The 17,180-nt window shown below is 42.8% G+C and overlaps 1 protein-coding gene across 2 annotated transcripts in view; it reads left to right on the forward strand.

The window, feature by feature from the left end:
* Nucleotides 1-17,180, forward strand: part of LOC119653664 (ras-associated and pleckstrin homology domains-containing protein 1) — a 474,167-nt gene that overhangs the window by 312,175 nt on the left and 144,812 nt on the right. Inside the window, exon 1 of one of the 2 annotated variants that reach the window (XM_038058497.1) lies at nt 2,482-2,983. The exons of the other annotated variant lie outside the window; for it this stretch is intronic. Within the exon in view, the coding sequence (XP_037914425.1) occupies nt 2,930-2,983 (54 nt within the window). The 5' untranslated portion in view covers nt 2,482-2,929. Of the gene's footprint in view, nt 1-2,481; nt 2,984-17,180 lie in introns of those variants that run through there. 2 annotated transcript variants of the gene reach the window in all.

Consider the following 17,180-nt stretch of genomic DNA (forward strand, 5'->3'; position numbering starts at 1 on the left):
AATGAAGGCTGGCACCATGGACCGTACGATAGCCTCTTTTAAGATGAAGTACTTCCACCACTTGGGCGCTGTCTAACCTTCCTTTGAATAGCAAGGCGCTTCCATTAAACTTGTCAAAGGAACAGACCATGAGAAAATTTTTAACCGGCCACCTACTTCGCCGGTAGTAGTCACTACAAGCAATTGAAATAAGTCGGGAAGCCGCATGCTGGACGCTTCAGACATGAAAGGTTTTGTGTATATCTTTTATGATGACATTTGAGTATCCATGCATATATTATGTGAGAATATCCACCTTCGGGTGATACTGACAGACTTTGAGTCTGGAATTTGCAAAGAAGCGGCAAATTTGACCTATTACAACTTTGTTAGTAATAGCGCGATTTCGTGGTGCTAGAATGAACTTGAGGGGAGTTCCGCACCAATTACTAAAAATTATAGTAATATAATATTCTTAATTTTATTTGAACAGATATCGGTATAGAGGGTATTTCGGAGCCTAGGTACTATATAGTGGCGGCCTCGTGATTTTTTTCAGATATTTCGTTTGAGAAGTTTCTAAGAATGGGTCCCCTAAAAGAAATGATCACTTTCAACCCCCGCAGTCCCCACCTTTCCAACATATGTCAAAACTAGGACCGGCTTCAGAAAGTACTAGCCGAGACCTTTGATATACCACATGATTATATTTGATGAAAAAGAAATTTATACCTCCTTTTTGCATGTATGGGGCTCCCCTTAAATTCGATGTAGAATTATGTAACTCACTGTATGTGTGAGTGTTCACACGTCCCATCTTTCCACCAAATTTGGTGACAATCACTACAGCCGTCTCCGATAAAAATGCGTGTGACGGACAGACAGACAAACAGACAGCCAGATAAAAGCAGCAGGATCACTCTCAAGACCATTCGACATCAACAACGGCCTACGACAAGAGGATGCCCTATCATGCGTCCTGTTTAACCTGGCCCTCGTGAAAGTGATTCGTGATGCTAAGGTAAATGCAAGAGGTACGATCCCCTTTAAGTTCACCCAACTACTGGTCTATATTGACGATATAACGGGAATAACGACCCGAGACGTACAAACTGCCTTCATCCAGATTGAGCAGGCGGCGCGAGAACTTGGTCTGCACATCAATTAAGGCAAAAGAAAGTCTATGGTAGTAACGTCAGCACTAAAAACCAACCAACCAACAACATCAAACAGCACTGGTCGAACGGGAAGAATAAAGATAGGAGACTACAACTTTGACTCCAGATATTCCGGTTTTGCGCCGAAGTCCGCCAATTTAATATCCCTAAAAGCTCTCTGGCGGCCTAACCTACGCCATCGCTCCATCCTAGGCAGGGTCTGCCTCGTCTTCTTTTTCTGCCACAGATATTGCAATTATAGACTTTCCGGGCTGGATCATCCTCATCCATACGGACTAAGTGACCCGCCCACCGTAACCTATTGAGCCGGATTTTATCCATAAACGGACGGTCATGGTATCGCTCATAGATTTCGTCGTTATGTAGGCTACGGAATCGTCCATCTTGATGTAGGGGGCCAAAAATTCTTCGGAGGATTCTTCTCTCGAACGCGGCCAAGAGTTCGCAATTCTCCTTGCTAAGAACCCAAGTCTCCGAGGAATACATGAGGACTGGCCAGATCATCAAAATATAAAATTATCAATAATTTAAAGTGCGTCTAATAAATTGGGCAGGCACTGTATGTATGTCATCATTTGTAAGGGATACCGCTCACACACGTATCACCAAGCAGTCACCTTTCAATCAGCTGGCAAACTGTGCATTTCCCAATTTTTTCATCACAATCGAAACCGCTCTGCATCTCCCTGAATACATCTCTGGACCGCGCCACTTACACACTCACGAATCCAATAAATCCTCCCGCGGAAATGCCAGTGCTGCGTTGTGTATTCAAATTGGACTCGCTCGCGTCTGTCCCGATGGCGCTCCGCCGCTATCCACCTTCCACGCGGTTTGTTGTTGCTGTCGCTTCTGCCGGCACATGAACGGCTCCAGAAACAGAACATATGATGCCGAAGTGCTGTTTGCACTGCATTATATTCCCGTCTCTTTCCCGCCGGTGGTAGCTCTTCCTCTTCCGCAGCAGTTCGTGCTCTTCTCAACTTCTTGTTATTTCTTGAGCGACGAATGAGTCATCGTGTCCCTCATGCATTTATTGTATATCGATTGCTGTGTCGTCTTGCAGCATGTTGCTGGATTCGCCGAAGTTGTAAACATTTCATGTGCACGGAAATGGAACTTAGTGGAATGAACTGGGAGCACGTTGGACTGCTCACTCCTTTTAAGCGGTACGAGGAGTCCATCCGATTATCTCCTTCCAACTGAGAGTTTTCGAGAGAGAATTCGGCGGAGAGAGACTTTGTGAGCTGGTTGCCGCGGACCGGGTTGGAAACGGATCACACAAGCTTGACATACGATGTTGCTGGCCTGAGTTGTTGCGTTCAGTTCCAGGAACTTTGTCGCTTAGTGTAGTTGTGTTTTCGGGGGTGGTTTGTGTCCGAAACTCGCGGTTTCTGCTGGTTCTATAAATTTGTAAAAAAATCATTTAATGACAACAAAGTACGGTTGGGACTTTGCCCAAAATGTCGCGCGTCCACTGGGAGTGAATTGAAGCCGCTGAGGTAGTGATTTGCGATTGTTTGATTGATTGAAGGAAGTGCATCTGAGTGCAATGGAGTGAGTTCCGTGTGAGTGCAAAAGGCCAGGATTAACTGTTCTTGGTGGGAAATTCACGGCTGTTTCTCTGAGTGAACTAAGTAGTTTGGCGGCCAGTCCTGAAATTGACGAAACCAGTGCAAGCCAAGTTCCAGACTAAGAAGTTCCCGGGGAAGAATTACCGCGTGTCGTTCTGTCCCCAGACGCAGTGCCAACCAGACCAACCCAGGAATACTATGGATTACAGCTTCTCGGATTATGATTCGTCGTCAATTTATTCTGATGAATCGGTAAGTTCGCGAAATGTTTATTCTGCAGTTTGGCCGCGGGGGCTTCCCTCGGAGTATGGCCGGCAACTGTTTACTTTTTATTTGCTTGCAGTCAAGTGCGTGGTTTGTGTCCCCGCTAGAGATGTCCTAGTGCCATCCTGATTGTTCCGTAGAAGAGTCCTTCCTGCAATGAAATAATTTGAAAAGCGGCACTCGAGACAGCTTGAATTCGTCTTGAAGTGCGGTCGTAATAAATTTGAATAATGCGGAATCGGGAAGATGGGTTTCCTTAGGGTTGGCAGGTAATGGAGGCGATTTCTTGCAGGTCTGGGTGTCTAACCATTTTTAAAAATTATATGGTAAAATACAACTTGGACGTATTCTGAGACTTCCGAGAGAGGTGTGGGACGTGATATATAGTGCCACTTGCATTGTGCCATGGTTACTTCCATCGTTTACTGCCCATTCTTAAGTGCGTCGAAATCACTTCATTGTAGACAGCTCGACAAAGAATATGGGCAAGGAGAGGTAAGACCGTAAGTTTTCGCCTGACTTCATGTCTTTAACGCTTACAATGTTTATGACAAGGAGGGTGCAGCTTAGCCATATGGTCATGAATTGCCTGCAACAGTGCATGCTACGGTAATTCTGTTCGTATTCGCTCGGATGGCAATGAAAGACTCTGCAGTGCGGATACTAATAGATAAGGTGTAGCACATTTTGAAAAGCTTGCCTGGTCTCTTATTTCCTTGAAATTGTTACTGAATTTAGGTATGTACTCTCGCGTTTCGATCGCACGTGCATTTGGGTTTCTGATAACGTGTGAGTGTCAGCTTTTTCTTATGACATTGCTGTTACTCCAGTTGACTAGGTGAATGCAACATCCAACGCCTGAAAACAAATAACATTTGCTTTTTCTGCGATTTTCGCAATGGAGGATTTCTACTGAGTTTGAATTGGGGCCACCTGAATCAACTCCCTGGAATGTAAATAGTAATGCAGATTTAACTGACTACTTAGGAGGACGGTGTTGCCAAGGAAAGGCCTGCTTTAGATGACTTAAGTTCACACATAATTCTAATGATATACCAGAACTGATCCTTTAGGTTGTTCCACTGCTATCCACTCCCGAGTAGATTATCTGTGTCGTAAAAAAAGGTGTGCGGTGTTCCGCCTACTAGTTATGTCTATCATTCACTATTTGACGCATGTCATTTGATACCAATGATAATATATGCTCCTTCGATTTTCCGGGGTCAAAGTGGACGTTTCAGCTAAGGCGGTCATTGATGATCTCATTCTATGTTGAAAATTATATAAGAGGCTGAATACCTATCGAAGTAATTCCCGATTAACGTCAGTTCAATCTCATTTGAATCTCGCTTTTAAGGTAACAGGGGGATCGGCTGAAAGAAGTTTGATCAGGGTATAAGGACCAAATTGCCGGTGCTCCCACGGTTAATGTTTGCATGACAGAGGAACTACAGTTCAAGATAGGGGCTCTTGAAGAGACTTTTGAAATTGCCTGGCGCCCTGCAAAATACAACAAAAACAATATTGACATCGTGACAGAATTTGACCAATTAAGCCATTAGCATCTGCTACATAAATACAAGAATAGTCTGAAGAGGTATCAGTTGATCATCCTAACCTCTTCCTTCTTAACTGTAGAAGACACATTTCCCTCCCCCTGAGTATAACCTACAACAAAAGTCTAGATGAATGCTACTCTCCCCGCCTGGAAAGAGGCCGTTATCATTCCTATCCTCAAGAGCGGAGACCCTTCCCTTGCTAGGAACTACCGCCCCATTTTTCTTCTCTCCTCTTGCTCCAAAATCCTGGAAAGATACGTCAACGACTGGTTGACCGTGCACTTCGGTCACCTCATTGTCAAAGAGTAGCATGGTTTCGTGAAACAGATCAACGGCTTCAAATCTTCTAGTCTATTAACTTTATTGCTAAATTCTTGAATTCACGACAGGAGGTACGTGCTATATATACCGATTTATTCAAAGCCTTTGATACCGTTGACCATAACATTCTCCTCTCTAAACTTTCATTACTAGACTTCCCTCCCTCAGTCACCTGGCTTTCCTCCTATCTCTCATACCGTTCCTCCAGAATTTCTTTTCATGGTCACTCATCTGGTTCCTTCTCTCCTTCCTCTGGTGTTCCCCAAGGCTCTATACTTGGTCCCTTACTCTTCCTGTTTTTTATCAATGACCTCGCCTCCATCCTCACCTGCCCGTATTTGATTTACGCAGACGACCTTAAATTGTTTGCCTCTGTTTCGTCTCCGTTGGACTGTACTCTCTTACAGTCCAACCTTCATAATTTAGTCCGTTGGTGTTCGGTCAACAAGTGCCACTGGATGCGCTATTCCCTTAAACCCTCGCCAACATCCTTTTCCTATTCTCTCAGTGGACAACCCCTTTGACTACTGACCTCCTTCAAAGACCTGGGTGTAATATTCGACGATAAACTTCGTTTCAATTCCCACTTCGTTGTCATCATCAACAGAGCTTCCAAAATGTCTGGTTTTATCCTACGTTCCTCCTCTGACTTTACCTCAATCCAGCCCTCCTTAACACTCTTCTTGTCAGAAACATCCTTGAATATTGCTGTGTAGTCTGGTCCCCCTACCGCACCGTCTGGTCCCCTTCCTACAGCAACGCCGTATCTTCCTTGATATGTGTACTCTTTTCAAACTCTGTAATTGTCTGATAGACTGCTCTGTCAACTCGGATATTACTTCCCGTATCGCCTCGTCTCATAACACACATAATGCGGACAATTTTGATGTACCCTTCGCGGAGCTCGCGATTTACTTTCACTATCCGATCTCGAGGCTTTGCCGGTCCTACAATGCCCTACAGCTTGGGTTCTTTGACTCTATTTCCCTCTCTAGCTTTAAGCGTAAAATAAGCCATTCACTTGCTCCTCCCTCTGAGGACAATATGTAATAAGGAATTTGCTTTCTGTGTATTGTCCTCATTAAATAAATAAATAAATCAAAACAGCCAGGGAGCGGTTCTTGTTGAGAAATCAAATATCAGGAGATGGATGGGATCTTCTGGTGAGATCCTGGAGCTGCTAGTCCAGGTGCACTTTTCCAGGTAGGGATTGAGGGGAGGTCATTGAAGAAAAACAAATAGTAGAGGGCCAAGTATGGAACCTTGGGAAACACCAGAGGAAGGAGAGAAGAAACGGGATGAGCGTTCATGAAATAAAAAACTGCAGGTACGGTATGAGATGTAGAAGGAAAGCTAAGAGATGATTGAGGGGAAAGTCCAGTAGAGAAAGTTTGGAGAGGAGAATATTTACCAAGGAAGTTGGTAAAGACTACAAGGTTAGAAGCAGTAGTTCGGTGTTTCACGAAACCATGCTGTTCTTTCACAATGAGGTGACCGAAATGCGCGGTCAGCCAGTCGTAAACGTATCTTTCAAGGATTTTGGAGCAAGACTAAAGAAGGGAGATGGGGCGATAGTTCACAGCTAGCGAAGGGTCTCTCTTGAGAATAAGTGCGTCTTTCCAAAGATGAGGAAAGAAGCAAAAACTTTTGTTGAAGATAATACACAGAGGGAGGGGAATGTATTATCCCCAGTTAATAAGGAAGTTTGTCGGGACCAGGTCCGACATTCTTGGTCGCAGGATTGTTATGGAGAGTTAGCAGTGGAATCAGCAAAGTTTGTGTAAGAAGGGAAAGTTTGGGGGGTGTGGGAACACGGTTTCAAGCTACTGCGGGCAAGGGCGTATCTCTTATGCGCTATTTTATTCATCGACTTTATAGTGGAGTTCAAAGCCTTCAAATGAGCAAGGTCGACATCGTTCGAAACTTCTTCTAGAAAGTGCGTTTCACGTGGATGTTGTCAAGGGTCTCCGTGGTGAACCAAGTTGGGTTAGAACGAAGACAAATAGGAGTAAAATGGACATAACAGGAGAGGAGATCGAACAGGATATTATAAAAGATGCTAAGAACTTGAGCACACGTAGAGTTTGATAATATGTGATCCGAGTTGATTGAGGGTAAGGTTGAGTTGAGATCGTCAAAGTTGGCTCTCCGCAAGTTGAAATTAACAGAATTACGCGCATTTTTGGCGCCTGAGCGGGGAGTTCTACATCCAATTTAAGTTGGGGGAAGGTAGCGTCAATTTTGACATGAGGAGATGGGCGAGGAAAGAGAGGAAGGTGGTGCTCGGGGGGGTTGGACGGGAACAGATCACGAGTGCGGCCCAAGTAGTTTTTGGAAGTGTTGAAACTCAGAGCAGAACAACTGTTCAGAGTAGAGAGGAAAAGTGGAAGAGGTCGTTGGAAGGAAAAGAAAGGCTAGGGCAACTAGGCCAATTGATCATTAGAAGGTTAAAATCTCTGCAGAAAAAGAAAGAGAGAGAAGGGAATTTGACAGTAAGGAGTTCCAACAACCTGTCAAACAATTCTTCGTAAAGGTGAGAAGGGCTAGCACCACGGACATAGATACAGGATTCAATAAACGGGAGCTACACGGGGGGACGCGTAGGGGAACACGATCATATGCTAAGCCAGAGGAGGAAAGAATGAGTTGATCTTTGATTGCAATTAGGACTGCATGACGCAGCGCTGTCCCTGTCGCAGTGAAAAATCAAATACCCTTCGAGAAGCTCAGTATATATCATCAAGCCAGGTTTCAGAAATATAAATTAAATGATGTTGCTAAGCCAATGCAGATAGGTTGAAGGCCACCAGGCTGGTTCTTAAACCCCTTAAATTTTGATAAAACAGACGGACAGTCAACACAGAACTAGGCGAGGCAGGCCGGAAGAAGAAAAGATAGCCGATTGTATATGGATATCACTTTTCACTAAAAGAAGCTATCACTTGGTGGGATTGCTGTCTTTTGTAAATTTGACACAACACTTCAATCAACACCCCGCTTGGAGGTTATACAGTCCCAGTTCTTTGAGAATATCAAATCGGTAATCATTGAAGATAAGATCTGTAGACCATAAACAACTTGTCCGCACATAAATCTTTTAGTCCAGATGGCGTAATGTCAATCACGCTCCAGAAATAGCGGCAGCGCTTGGAAACATGAGCGCTGGGTTTTCATATCGAAAGTGGGTGGGTGTCACCTAATTCGTGATGAAGGCCTTAGAACCCGTCCTGGACATTCACCTATGGACGCTCCTTCAAATCAAATCAATTAACGGAAAATCCACACAGGTCAGTTTTTACTAGGCAATTAGCACGGTTACACTATAAGCATCGTACTTTAGTTCGCTTTTTGGATATAGAAGGAACATTCAACAACGTTTATACCAAAGTTACTATTTAAGCATTGCATATTATCTTTGATAAGAAACAGGAACAGGATAATCCAATCTGATCTGTGAAATAAATTGACCGGAGAGAGAAGAGGGCATTCTAAACAGGGACCATCTCTTCGGCATTCTAGCTGATAGGGATGAATGAAATACAGAGCAGGAGCGGGGTGATGATGGAAAATGGTGGAAAGTTAAGAATACCCGAATTCCACTTCAGACGAATAAACGAACATAGATTTTCCTTTTACTCTAATGGAAATGTAATGTATCCGGTTGTGACCCTGGATCTACAGTCAAATTGAAGGCTAAACATAGAACTGAATGTTAAGAATGCCTTTTCTGCCGACCAGAAGACGTCCGTGTGGTAATGGGGTCTACGGTCGAAAATGGTTCTTTTAATATACCCAGTAGTGGTCCGTTCAATTCTAACATAGAATTCTACCCCGTGATCGCCGACATTAGGTAGGAAATATCATAGCACGAAGTCGAATAGGGTCTTAAGAACCGTTTATGTATTTTGCCAGGCAGACGCACTGAATGTATCCTACGCCTCCACTCCCGGATCTTTATGTTAAACACGTCGCATCGCTGAGTTGCTTTCATGCTCGGCGTTTTGGTAATGGTAATATCCTGGAGGAAAAACACACGGCTTTATTTATTCCAAGCAAAGATATTGAAGGCCTTCGATGGTAACATAGTCATTCTGAAAAACAACCAAGCCGGCTTCAAAGCTTCGTATTTAGTGGCAACATCCTCCAAGCTGGTGGAGTAATGTACAGGCATGCTGAATAGTCCAGGCGACGCGCTCGAAGTCATTCTCTTTTCCTGTTCATAGAAATATAGAGGGGATGGATAGGACGACGGATTACAGATGATGATAGTTGACCACCTGCGTTCAGTCAATGAAGATGTGGCCCTCCTACAACAAAACTTGGGAACGAAATCTTTTGGACTAAGTGCTATGCGAATGCATACGATTATAACAGTTTACGCTATTTGTTCCCGTTCATAGAAATATAAAGGGGAATGCGCAGACTGACGTCAGACCGGGGCCCCATTCTTGCCAGTAACTCGGTGTGAAAGATGGAATCTACTCGTATTACTTGATAGCCACTGAAAATAAATAGCGAGAGTTCACCACCTGCGTTCAAGGAACATATGGCCTTCATTCAACAAAACTCGGTCACGAAATCTTTTGGACCAGGTGCGCGCAAATGCATACGATTACAACGGTTTACGAGGGGCACTGGCCTATAAGAAGCCATGCTGCTAGACCCAGCATACTCCACAATTCGGATTGTGGTAGTTGCGAAGAGGAGAGAAATCTCCCAAAATTACTTCACGAGTGCCCACCTCTGCTTAGAGCTAGGCTATGTATACTAGGTAAACAATTCTTTGGCAACCAAAACGAGGTCTCTGAACCAAAACTGAGGTCTACTGAAACCTTGCTCGTTCTGCCACATTACTACTCTTTGTGAATGCCAGAAGCTGGTTTTGAAGATTCTACTCCCCTTATCCTTTCCACAGCAACCACGGTCTTAGAATTTGTAGCATAAAAACGAAACATCATAGTGTTAATTGGATCCCTCGTAGTGATCACCTAGGCGTATCTACCTAGCGCTGGGGATTCTTGGGTATGTTGAATTTTTACAGTTCTCTCTGGAAAGTACTGATTCGGGAATAGCTTCGATAGTGCGTATTTGACAATCATACATATTTTAACTATTGAAATAAATACAAAAATGAAAGAAACAGAAATAAATAATAATAATTGTTGGCGCAACAATCCAATTGGATCAAGGCCTTGAAGTGTGTTAGAGCACTTCATTCAAGACCGTAACGGTACACTACAGGATAACAGTACCCTGTAGGAGGCAATGTGGTCAGCATTCCGCTCGCCCGAGATTACTACCTAGATTTGACTCAGGTACTCATTCACAGTTGAGTCGTCTGGTATGCGACGTCAAATCACGATACAAATCCAACTGCCACCAGTAAGATGTGAACAGCGACCTTCCGCTACATTAGCCCAGCGCTCTGACCTACCATAACTTTATTAATAATGGTAGGATTTACACCATACTTTCCAGAATGTTGCTTTTTATTTAAACCTATACTACTGCAAAATTTTATGGATGAACTAAAGATACTAGTACTGTGAAAAGTAGAGAAAATTACAGAATAAATACTCGTATTCTATTAAACACTCTAGTAAGTACATGCCAAGGAGAATAGTGGAATGCACATATGTCGTCCCGGGTATTAGCCACTATTTCACTATCTAGGATATCATATTTCTGTGCCCTACTTTTTCGGTCAGGGCGTAAGTGTAAGGACTGTGATAGTTTTTAGTTATTCAGCGTTCTTGTCTTACTGAAGTCTCTGACAAAAGTGCGACCTGGAGCAAAGAGAGTACATTGACCTATCTATGTACCCCTCCATAGTTTTGGTACATCTGTGTATGGTTGTCATAATTTCCTATGTGGGACACAGCATGTCAACCACACCTACACTCCATTACAGGTGATTCTAGGCAATACACTTGAACTCCTTCAGGACTTTCCAAAAACTTTGCCTCCTCTTTCATTTCTAGCCATGTAATTCAACCGTCGACCATTCGGGGATAATGCTTGTGTCTTCCTCTTTTTCAACGTATGACGTACTCATTGGCACTTCCACCTTTTGATCAGCAAGTCCATCGGGCCTGCTGACTAATCTTATTTTATATTCTCTCAGATAAGAGTACCAAGATGCCACGATGCAGAAATGAATTGGTGACAGCTTGGAGCTATTAGGTAACAGAAGCGATCACTTCCCACGGGTTGCTCCCATATAGTAGCATAGAACAAATGTTGGCGAGGAACAGTTGGTGTCGCATTCGGAGATTTTACCTACTATCTGTCGCTCTGATAATAGTTTCCCTGGAATGCTCTTTCTATGTAGAGGACTCGAGATTAGTTCTCGAAGATCAGGCGGGTCATGGGATCTAGACTCCGTCCACTCCGTAATGGTCCAAAGTGTTAATGTGGTCAGTGAAGGAAGCTTACGTCCCTTCAATCTTGTTTTAAACAAAAATTGGGCTTTAACAAACTAGAAGAAAAATAGGTATGTTATGATCGATCCTGGAGAGCTTCTCTGAGAGTGTTTTTTGGATCTTTGCCGACTTATGCCCCAAAATGAGGTCTTCTATAGATTATTGTAGTCACAGCTTAAGAGGTAAACTTCATTTACTGTAACATTTGGTGCGATTAAATAAGTGGGCGGCATTCCAGCCTCCAACCGCTCTCATATCCACTTATTTATTTGGGGGGCTTCTTGATTGCGATGCAGCTACAGCAAATCCAAGGATGTCTCCGTTCGTCGTTAAAGAAAAGTTCACGAGGAATCCCGCCCTGCGATCGAAGCAAGCCGAGCAGCTGGCAGCAAATTCAGGACCGACTTCTCCTTTTTACTTTTGCTACATACAGTGGAAGGCAACCTCATCGATTTTCTCCAGGTGATGCCCCGTTGTAACCCTTACTAAGATTCTTATGTTACCTTTCTTCAGCAATTTGCAACATTTTAGAAAACGAATTGGAAGAAGTAATATTTCCTTCCATAATTGTTTTTTGTTTTGCTTCTTTGTTGGTGTTACAGTTTGATTCGGCCTTCAATCTCTTTGATGTGCCGCCTCCATCTAATAACTTTGTCTAAAATTCAAGTTAACATTAGTAATCGTTGGAACACTGCACGTAACACGACCATTTTCCATGGTACTTTTGGAAGAGTTTAGCTTGAGTTAGGTTAAATTAAGAGAGAAAACTCAAGCCATTATAGGTCCACTATGTTATCTCCATTTCATTTTGTGAATGCAGAGAGTTTGACGGTCTAGTTTTTTAGATGAGGAAGACTTTTCTGCGGTTCTCTGGCCGAGACGATTGCGATGTCAGTCTTATGATCTCTGTTTCGAACTTCGTGGGGCTACAAATGGTTAAGCCCACCACCCTGATTGTTGATAGTTTAAGAGCCAGTGCTCTCTTAGGGGCCCTGCTGGGGTTTAATGTCCTTTTTTTATGAAGGACAACTATGGAAAAATATAAGTAGATTAAAGTTTAAAAGTCGCTGAATCCCAAGCCATTGCATTGTGCCAGACTAGGCAATGGAATACATCGTTACCCTTCCGATCCAATTCAGCCCTAAATCAATTCCAATACATAACAATTTTAAAATGGAACATGAAAAGTTCAAAGGTCATTAAAATCTTCTCGGGTTATTCAACCCTTTTATGATAACAAGTGAAAAACTTAAATTTCTGTTTGATATAAAAGGGTTGTTGCCTTTCCCTCATCATTGACTTCTACCCTCCACGCATCAAACAAAAAAAAGTCCCAAACGGAAAGTAAAAAAAAATCAAGTGAACACGCACTTTTTTGATTAAGGTTTGACAATTTAAAACGACATTGTTCCTTATCGCTCAGTAAAAAGTTGACCAACGATTTGGAGGTTCTTTAGAATTTTCATGGTCGTGTGGGTCTCTCTTATCTGGCTGAAATATATGTATTTTTGGCTTTGTGTTCCCCAAACAGATCCTCTGGGAATTTACAAAAGTTACATGTATTCTGGTATTTGTCCTCCATGCAAACTGATAACAAGTTGGTTTGCGGTTTCGACCTTTTTGTACTTGTAATTCTTCCAACAATGGAATGAAATGCTGAACAACCATACATGTCTCCGTGATAATGATATCAATTTTAAAGTAAAAATATTCCAATTTCAAGCAATTTAAGTGAAGTTCGCTGTTTATGGTTGCTCAGCGCTCCCGTGTTTGCAGATTTTATCAGTATTTGTGGCGGTGACTTCTGTTTCTTGAAATTTGATAGGCACGGAAAGTGTCACATTTTTCATTAATTTATTGCTTCATTGGTACCTCAATTAAAAAGTTTTTGAGTTATGTGATGTGTTGCGACGCAGTGGAGATACAAAACTTTTCGGAGTTTTGAATCATTGATGTGTTATTTTCTTATTTTTCACAAAAAAGCAAGATACTGGCCGTTGTGAAGACTATTCCGACAGAAACGTTTTCATGACGTTCCTTTTGGCGGAGACCAAATGTTGGAGTTCAGGTAGGTTGAATATCCCTGGCCTACATGAATAAGGAGGAAATTTGTTAAAAATTTCCAGAACCTCAAGTCGATTTCCTCGTCGGTTACTCCCTTTTATTAATCGCGTATAAAAGGATTGCACAGAAAATAGGTCAATAATTTCTGATTGCAACTGATTTGCCAAGAGCTTTCGAAGTTTTTTTCAAAGTTTCAAGGATTTAGCAATAGCGCGATGGTTGAGGGGATAGAGTGTTAGCCTTTCGAATCCAAGTCGTCATCTATGTCTGTGTTCTTCTTGTATTTGTCTGGTTGCTGTGAGCTTACCACTCGCACAGCGTTAAGTGTGATGATAGTGAAACTGAAGAGCCTTCTGATTGGATGTGAGGATGCCCTGTACTCCACAAAGGAGTGAACAGGAAACACTAAGGATTCAGCGCTATAAAACGACATGTTTGTTCATTTTGTCTGTATTTTTCTTCTATAACGTGATAGAGTGACGCCGGTCTTCGTCTTTACTCTCTTCCATCGAGTGGTCGCGTCTTTCAATTTGGGAAACCGAACAGCGTGCAACTCAGGTTATCAATCGAATGCTCTCTCCTCTCCCTTTGATTAGCTCTATAAACTGTTCAGTATCTTGATGTTTTCTGTTGCGCCTGAAGATATGAAGTTGTCCTGATGTTCTAAGTTCTTATCATCCATTTTTAGTGCTCCATATTCCACAACCAAGGCTTCTGTGATGTTTACCTTAGACCTGGTCAGGATATTTATATCATCTACATAGACCACTATCTGGCGTGATTCGTAAAGCAATGATCCTATTCCTTAGAAGAATATTTTTCCAATTTCATGAAATGTGCTTTATCACCACCTTAGATAGGACTTACAGTATTAAAAACAATTATGAGGCATACAAAGTGATTTCCACAGAGGAAAGAGATTCGATGGTTTGAAATTTCAGACCAGACTAAGAGTAGACGTAATATTAGCTCCACTTATGTGCTAAAATGACTACATTGACGTCTAGAAAAGTAACTAACGTCGATATCCAAAAATTATAACGCCTTCGCGCTGAGAGCCTTGGCCATGATGACATATAATAGATCTAGAGAGGAGTTTAGTATTTTGAGATCATCTACACAAGAGAGATGCCTTTCAATAGATCAGATCGTTCTCGTCCGGAGATTATTGCTGTGATATTTTTCGAAATATTGCCAATCTGTTTAGTAGCATAAACTACTGATCCAAAGAAATACTTAAGCAACAGATCCGAAAACTTTGCAGAAGAGGCGGATGTTATTCCATAAAATGTAAAAGACTGAGAACTCAAAATAAGGCGCAAGGCCAGAGCGAATAGTTTCTTAGAACAGAAATTCGCTCAGTTTGAATTACCTTAAATGTTGATACTATACAATAAATCCTGTGATCAATTCAATTAATTAATCAATTCAACTGGAAATAAGTGGCTATAAATTGCAGGAACAAAAGCAAACTTCAACTCGGAATCAAAAGAATGGAGAAGGACGCCTTAATACTAAGGACGATTCTATACAAAATTAACCTTATAAAAATCAACCGAAGTCTTCATTTCCTACATGGAAATAGAACTGAATATATTCAAAAATTTAAATTATTGTATTTTGGCCGATCATTTGGGGCTGAGCAAGGTTTATCCACGCAAGTTGAGTGCTCCTTATTCGAACCAGGAAGGATGATTCAATCCAAATAAAATCAAATAAGTCAAAATAAAACAGACTTGACCTCTAAACGGTATGCTGAATGAAATCATGAACAAGTTAAATCTGAAAAGATCACGTTTCGAGAAACCAATGTTGGTCCGCTTCTATTATGCCCAAGGACTGTGCAGAAAGAAGCTGTCCGCATCCCACTTGTTTTTCCACCTACGAAAAGACTGTTTGGTGGTCGCTATGAGTGTATCGTCCACGAACTTTCTAATCCATGATTTCTAACATCATGGTACTACCATATATTAACGATTGACCTGGAGCACTACCCCGGAAAGTAGGCATGCTTTCGACATTGGCCAGCAAATTGCGTAGCCCCTACAAGAACGAGACCTCTGGTATCCGTTGAGCTGCTGCCTCATCTCTAGGTCAGGCAATTAAATTCGCGGCTACAATTTTTAGCTTCGATCTCTCCTGTTGGTTAACATATGTTCGAACCTGTCTACATATGCTAAATTGATTAATATATGTTTGAACTGTATTATTATTACGCTGAGAAGTTTGTAGTAGTTGTAGATGTGGATTTCGTTCAAGCTAACCTCGTTAATGAACGGAGCGAAGGCTAAAGTAGAAGAAGAAGAATAGCGTGTGGAAAAGTTTTATGTTTGGCGATCTACTTGTTGGCGGATTGCACTATTTGCGAGGAGCAACTGACTCCTACTTTCTGTAGTACGGATGAGTTTTTTTTCTTTGAGGTAGGGTATGTGAATGCTTTTACGCGCAGAGTGTTGGAATTCTGCAACGGTACGTTGTCGGACTACCAACTAAACACCTCCCCATCGTCAGATAGCCCCTCCCGCCTTTCGGAGCCTTCAAATCAGGGAATTCCTTTCACCAACGGGAGGGGAGAGGAGGAAGGCAGCTGTCAGTTCAATCCCTTGCCATCCGGCTCCTCCACCGGTCGAGCTCTATATTTTTTGCAACGAGAAGGACCCGAGCCTAATGGGCAACATGGCTCCATCTGTCTGCACTCCTCAGCATCTCCTCGACAATGTTAACTGGAGAGATCCCCTGTGTCTAAATAGAGCTTCTGACGAATCCCATCCCACCTTCCACAAGAAAAAAGTGATGGGCGTCGTCCACAACTCCATTGCAAAACACACGTGCCTTTCCAGGTAAGACTGGAAAGGTACAGACAGGTAAGACTGAAACCCTCGATGCGCATTTAAGAACTGGGTAAGGAAATAGTCAGTTTCACCATGCTTCCGATTCAGCCACGCACCTAAGTTACTGATGAACCGCGCAGTCCATCTGCCTCTAGTTTCATTTTGCTAAGAGAGTTGCCACTCGTCTAGGGTACGTTGCCGTTCTTGATGAGTAACACCTCCCTTGTGCTTGTATATGGCTTCACGCTCCTTAGCAAGAAGGGTAACGGGGATCACTCCTGCGGTCACCATCACGGCCGGTTCAGAGACAGTGCGGTACGCAGACGCCAGCCGATTACATCAGGAGACGTCGCCTGCTAGATGTAGGACCCCCAATATTTGCCAATAACTTAACGCCGAAACTCTAGCTGCAGTCTTGTTCGCTGCTGTTTTGATTTGCTCAAAAAAGCTCATCTTTGAGTCAAGAGTCAGCCCGAGGTAGTTTCCCGCTGGTTTTGATTCGATTATTAACTCTCCGAACGATATGGGGCATAGGGTCGGAATTCTCTTTTTAGTCAGGACGACTATTTCAGATTTTTGCTGTGCCAGGTTGGAACCATGGGTAGCCATCCATTCGCTTACCCGTCGCATCAATATGCCGAGTCTGCTTTGTGGTTATTCGACAGTGCGTCCAGCAACAAGCGTCGTGACATCATTTGCAAAGCCGATCAGGCTCTTCTGACATGTCGAGTTTAAGTAGACTTTCATAGGTGGCGTTCTGGAGGTCCGGCTCTAGGATGGATCCCTGTGCTACTTCCGACATGACCTCCATCCTCCTCTGACCCTCTAGCGTTTCATAGAACAGGGAGCGGGTTTTCAGATAGTCCTCAATACCCGTGGAAAGTATTGCGCAATTTGTCTCGTAATTTTTCCAGGATGGGTGCAATCCCATACTACCAGACGCCGTTTATTGTCTTTTATAGTCGGCCATCGCTCAAAACAGGGCGGC

The sequence above is a fragment of the Hermetia illucens genome, chromosome 4 (assembly GCF_905115235.1).
Source record: "Hermetia illucens chromosome 4, iHerIll2.2.curated.20191125, whole genome shotgun sequence".
Lineage (NCBI taxonomy): Eukaryota > Metazoa > Arthropoda > Insecta > Diptera > Stratiomyidae > Hermetia > Hermetia illucens.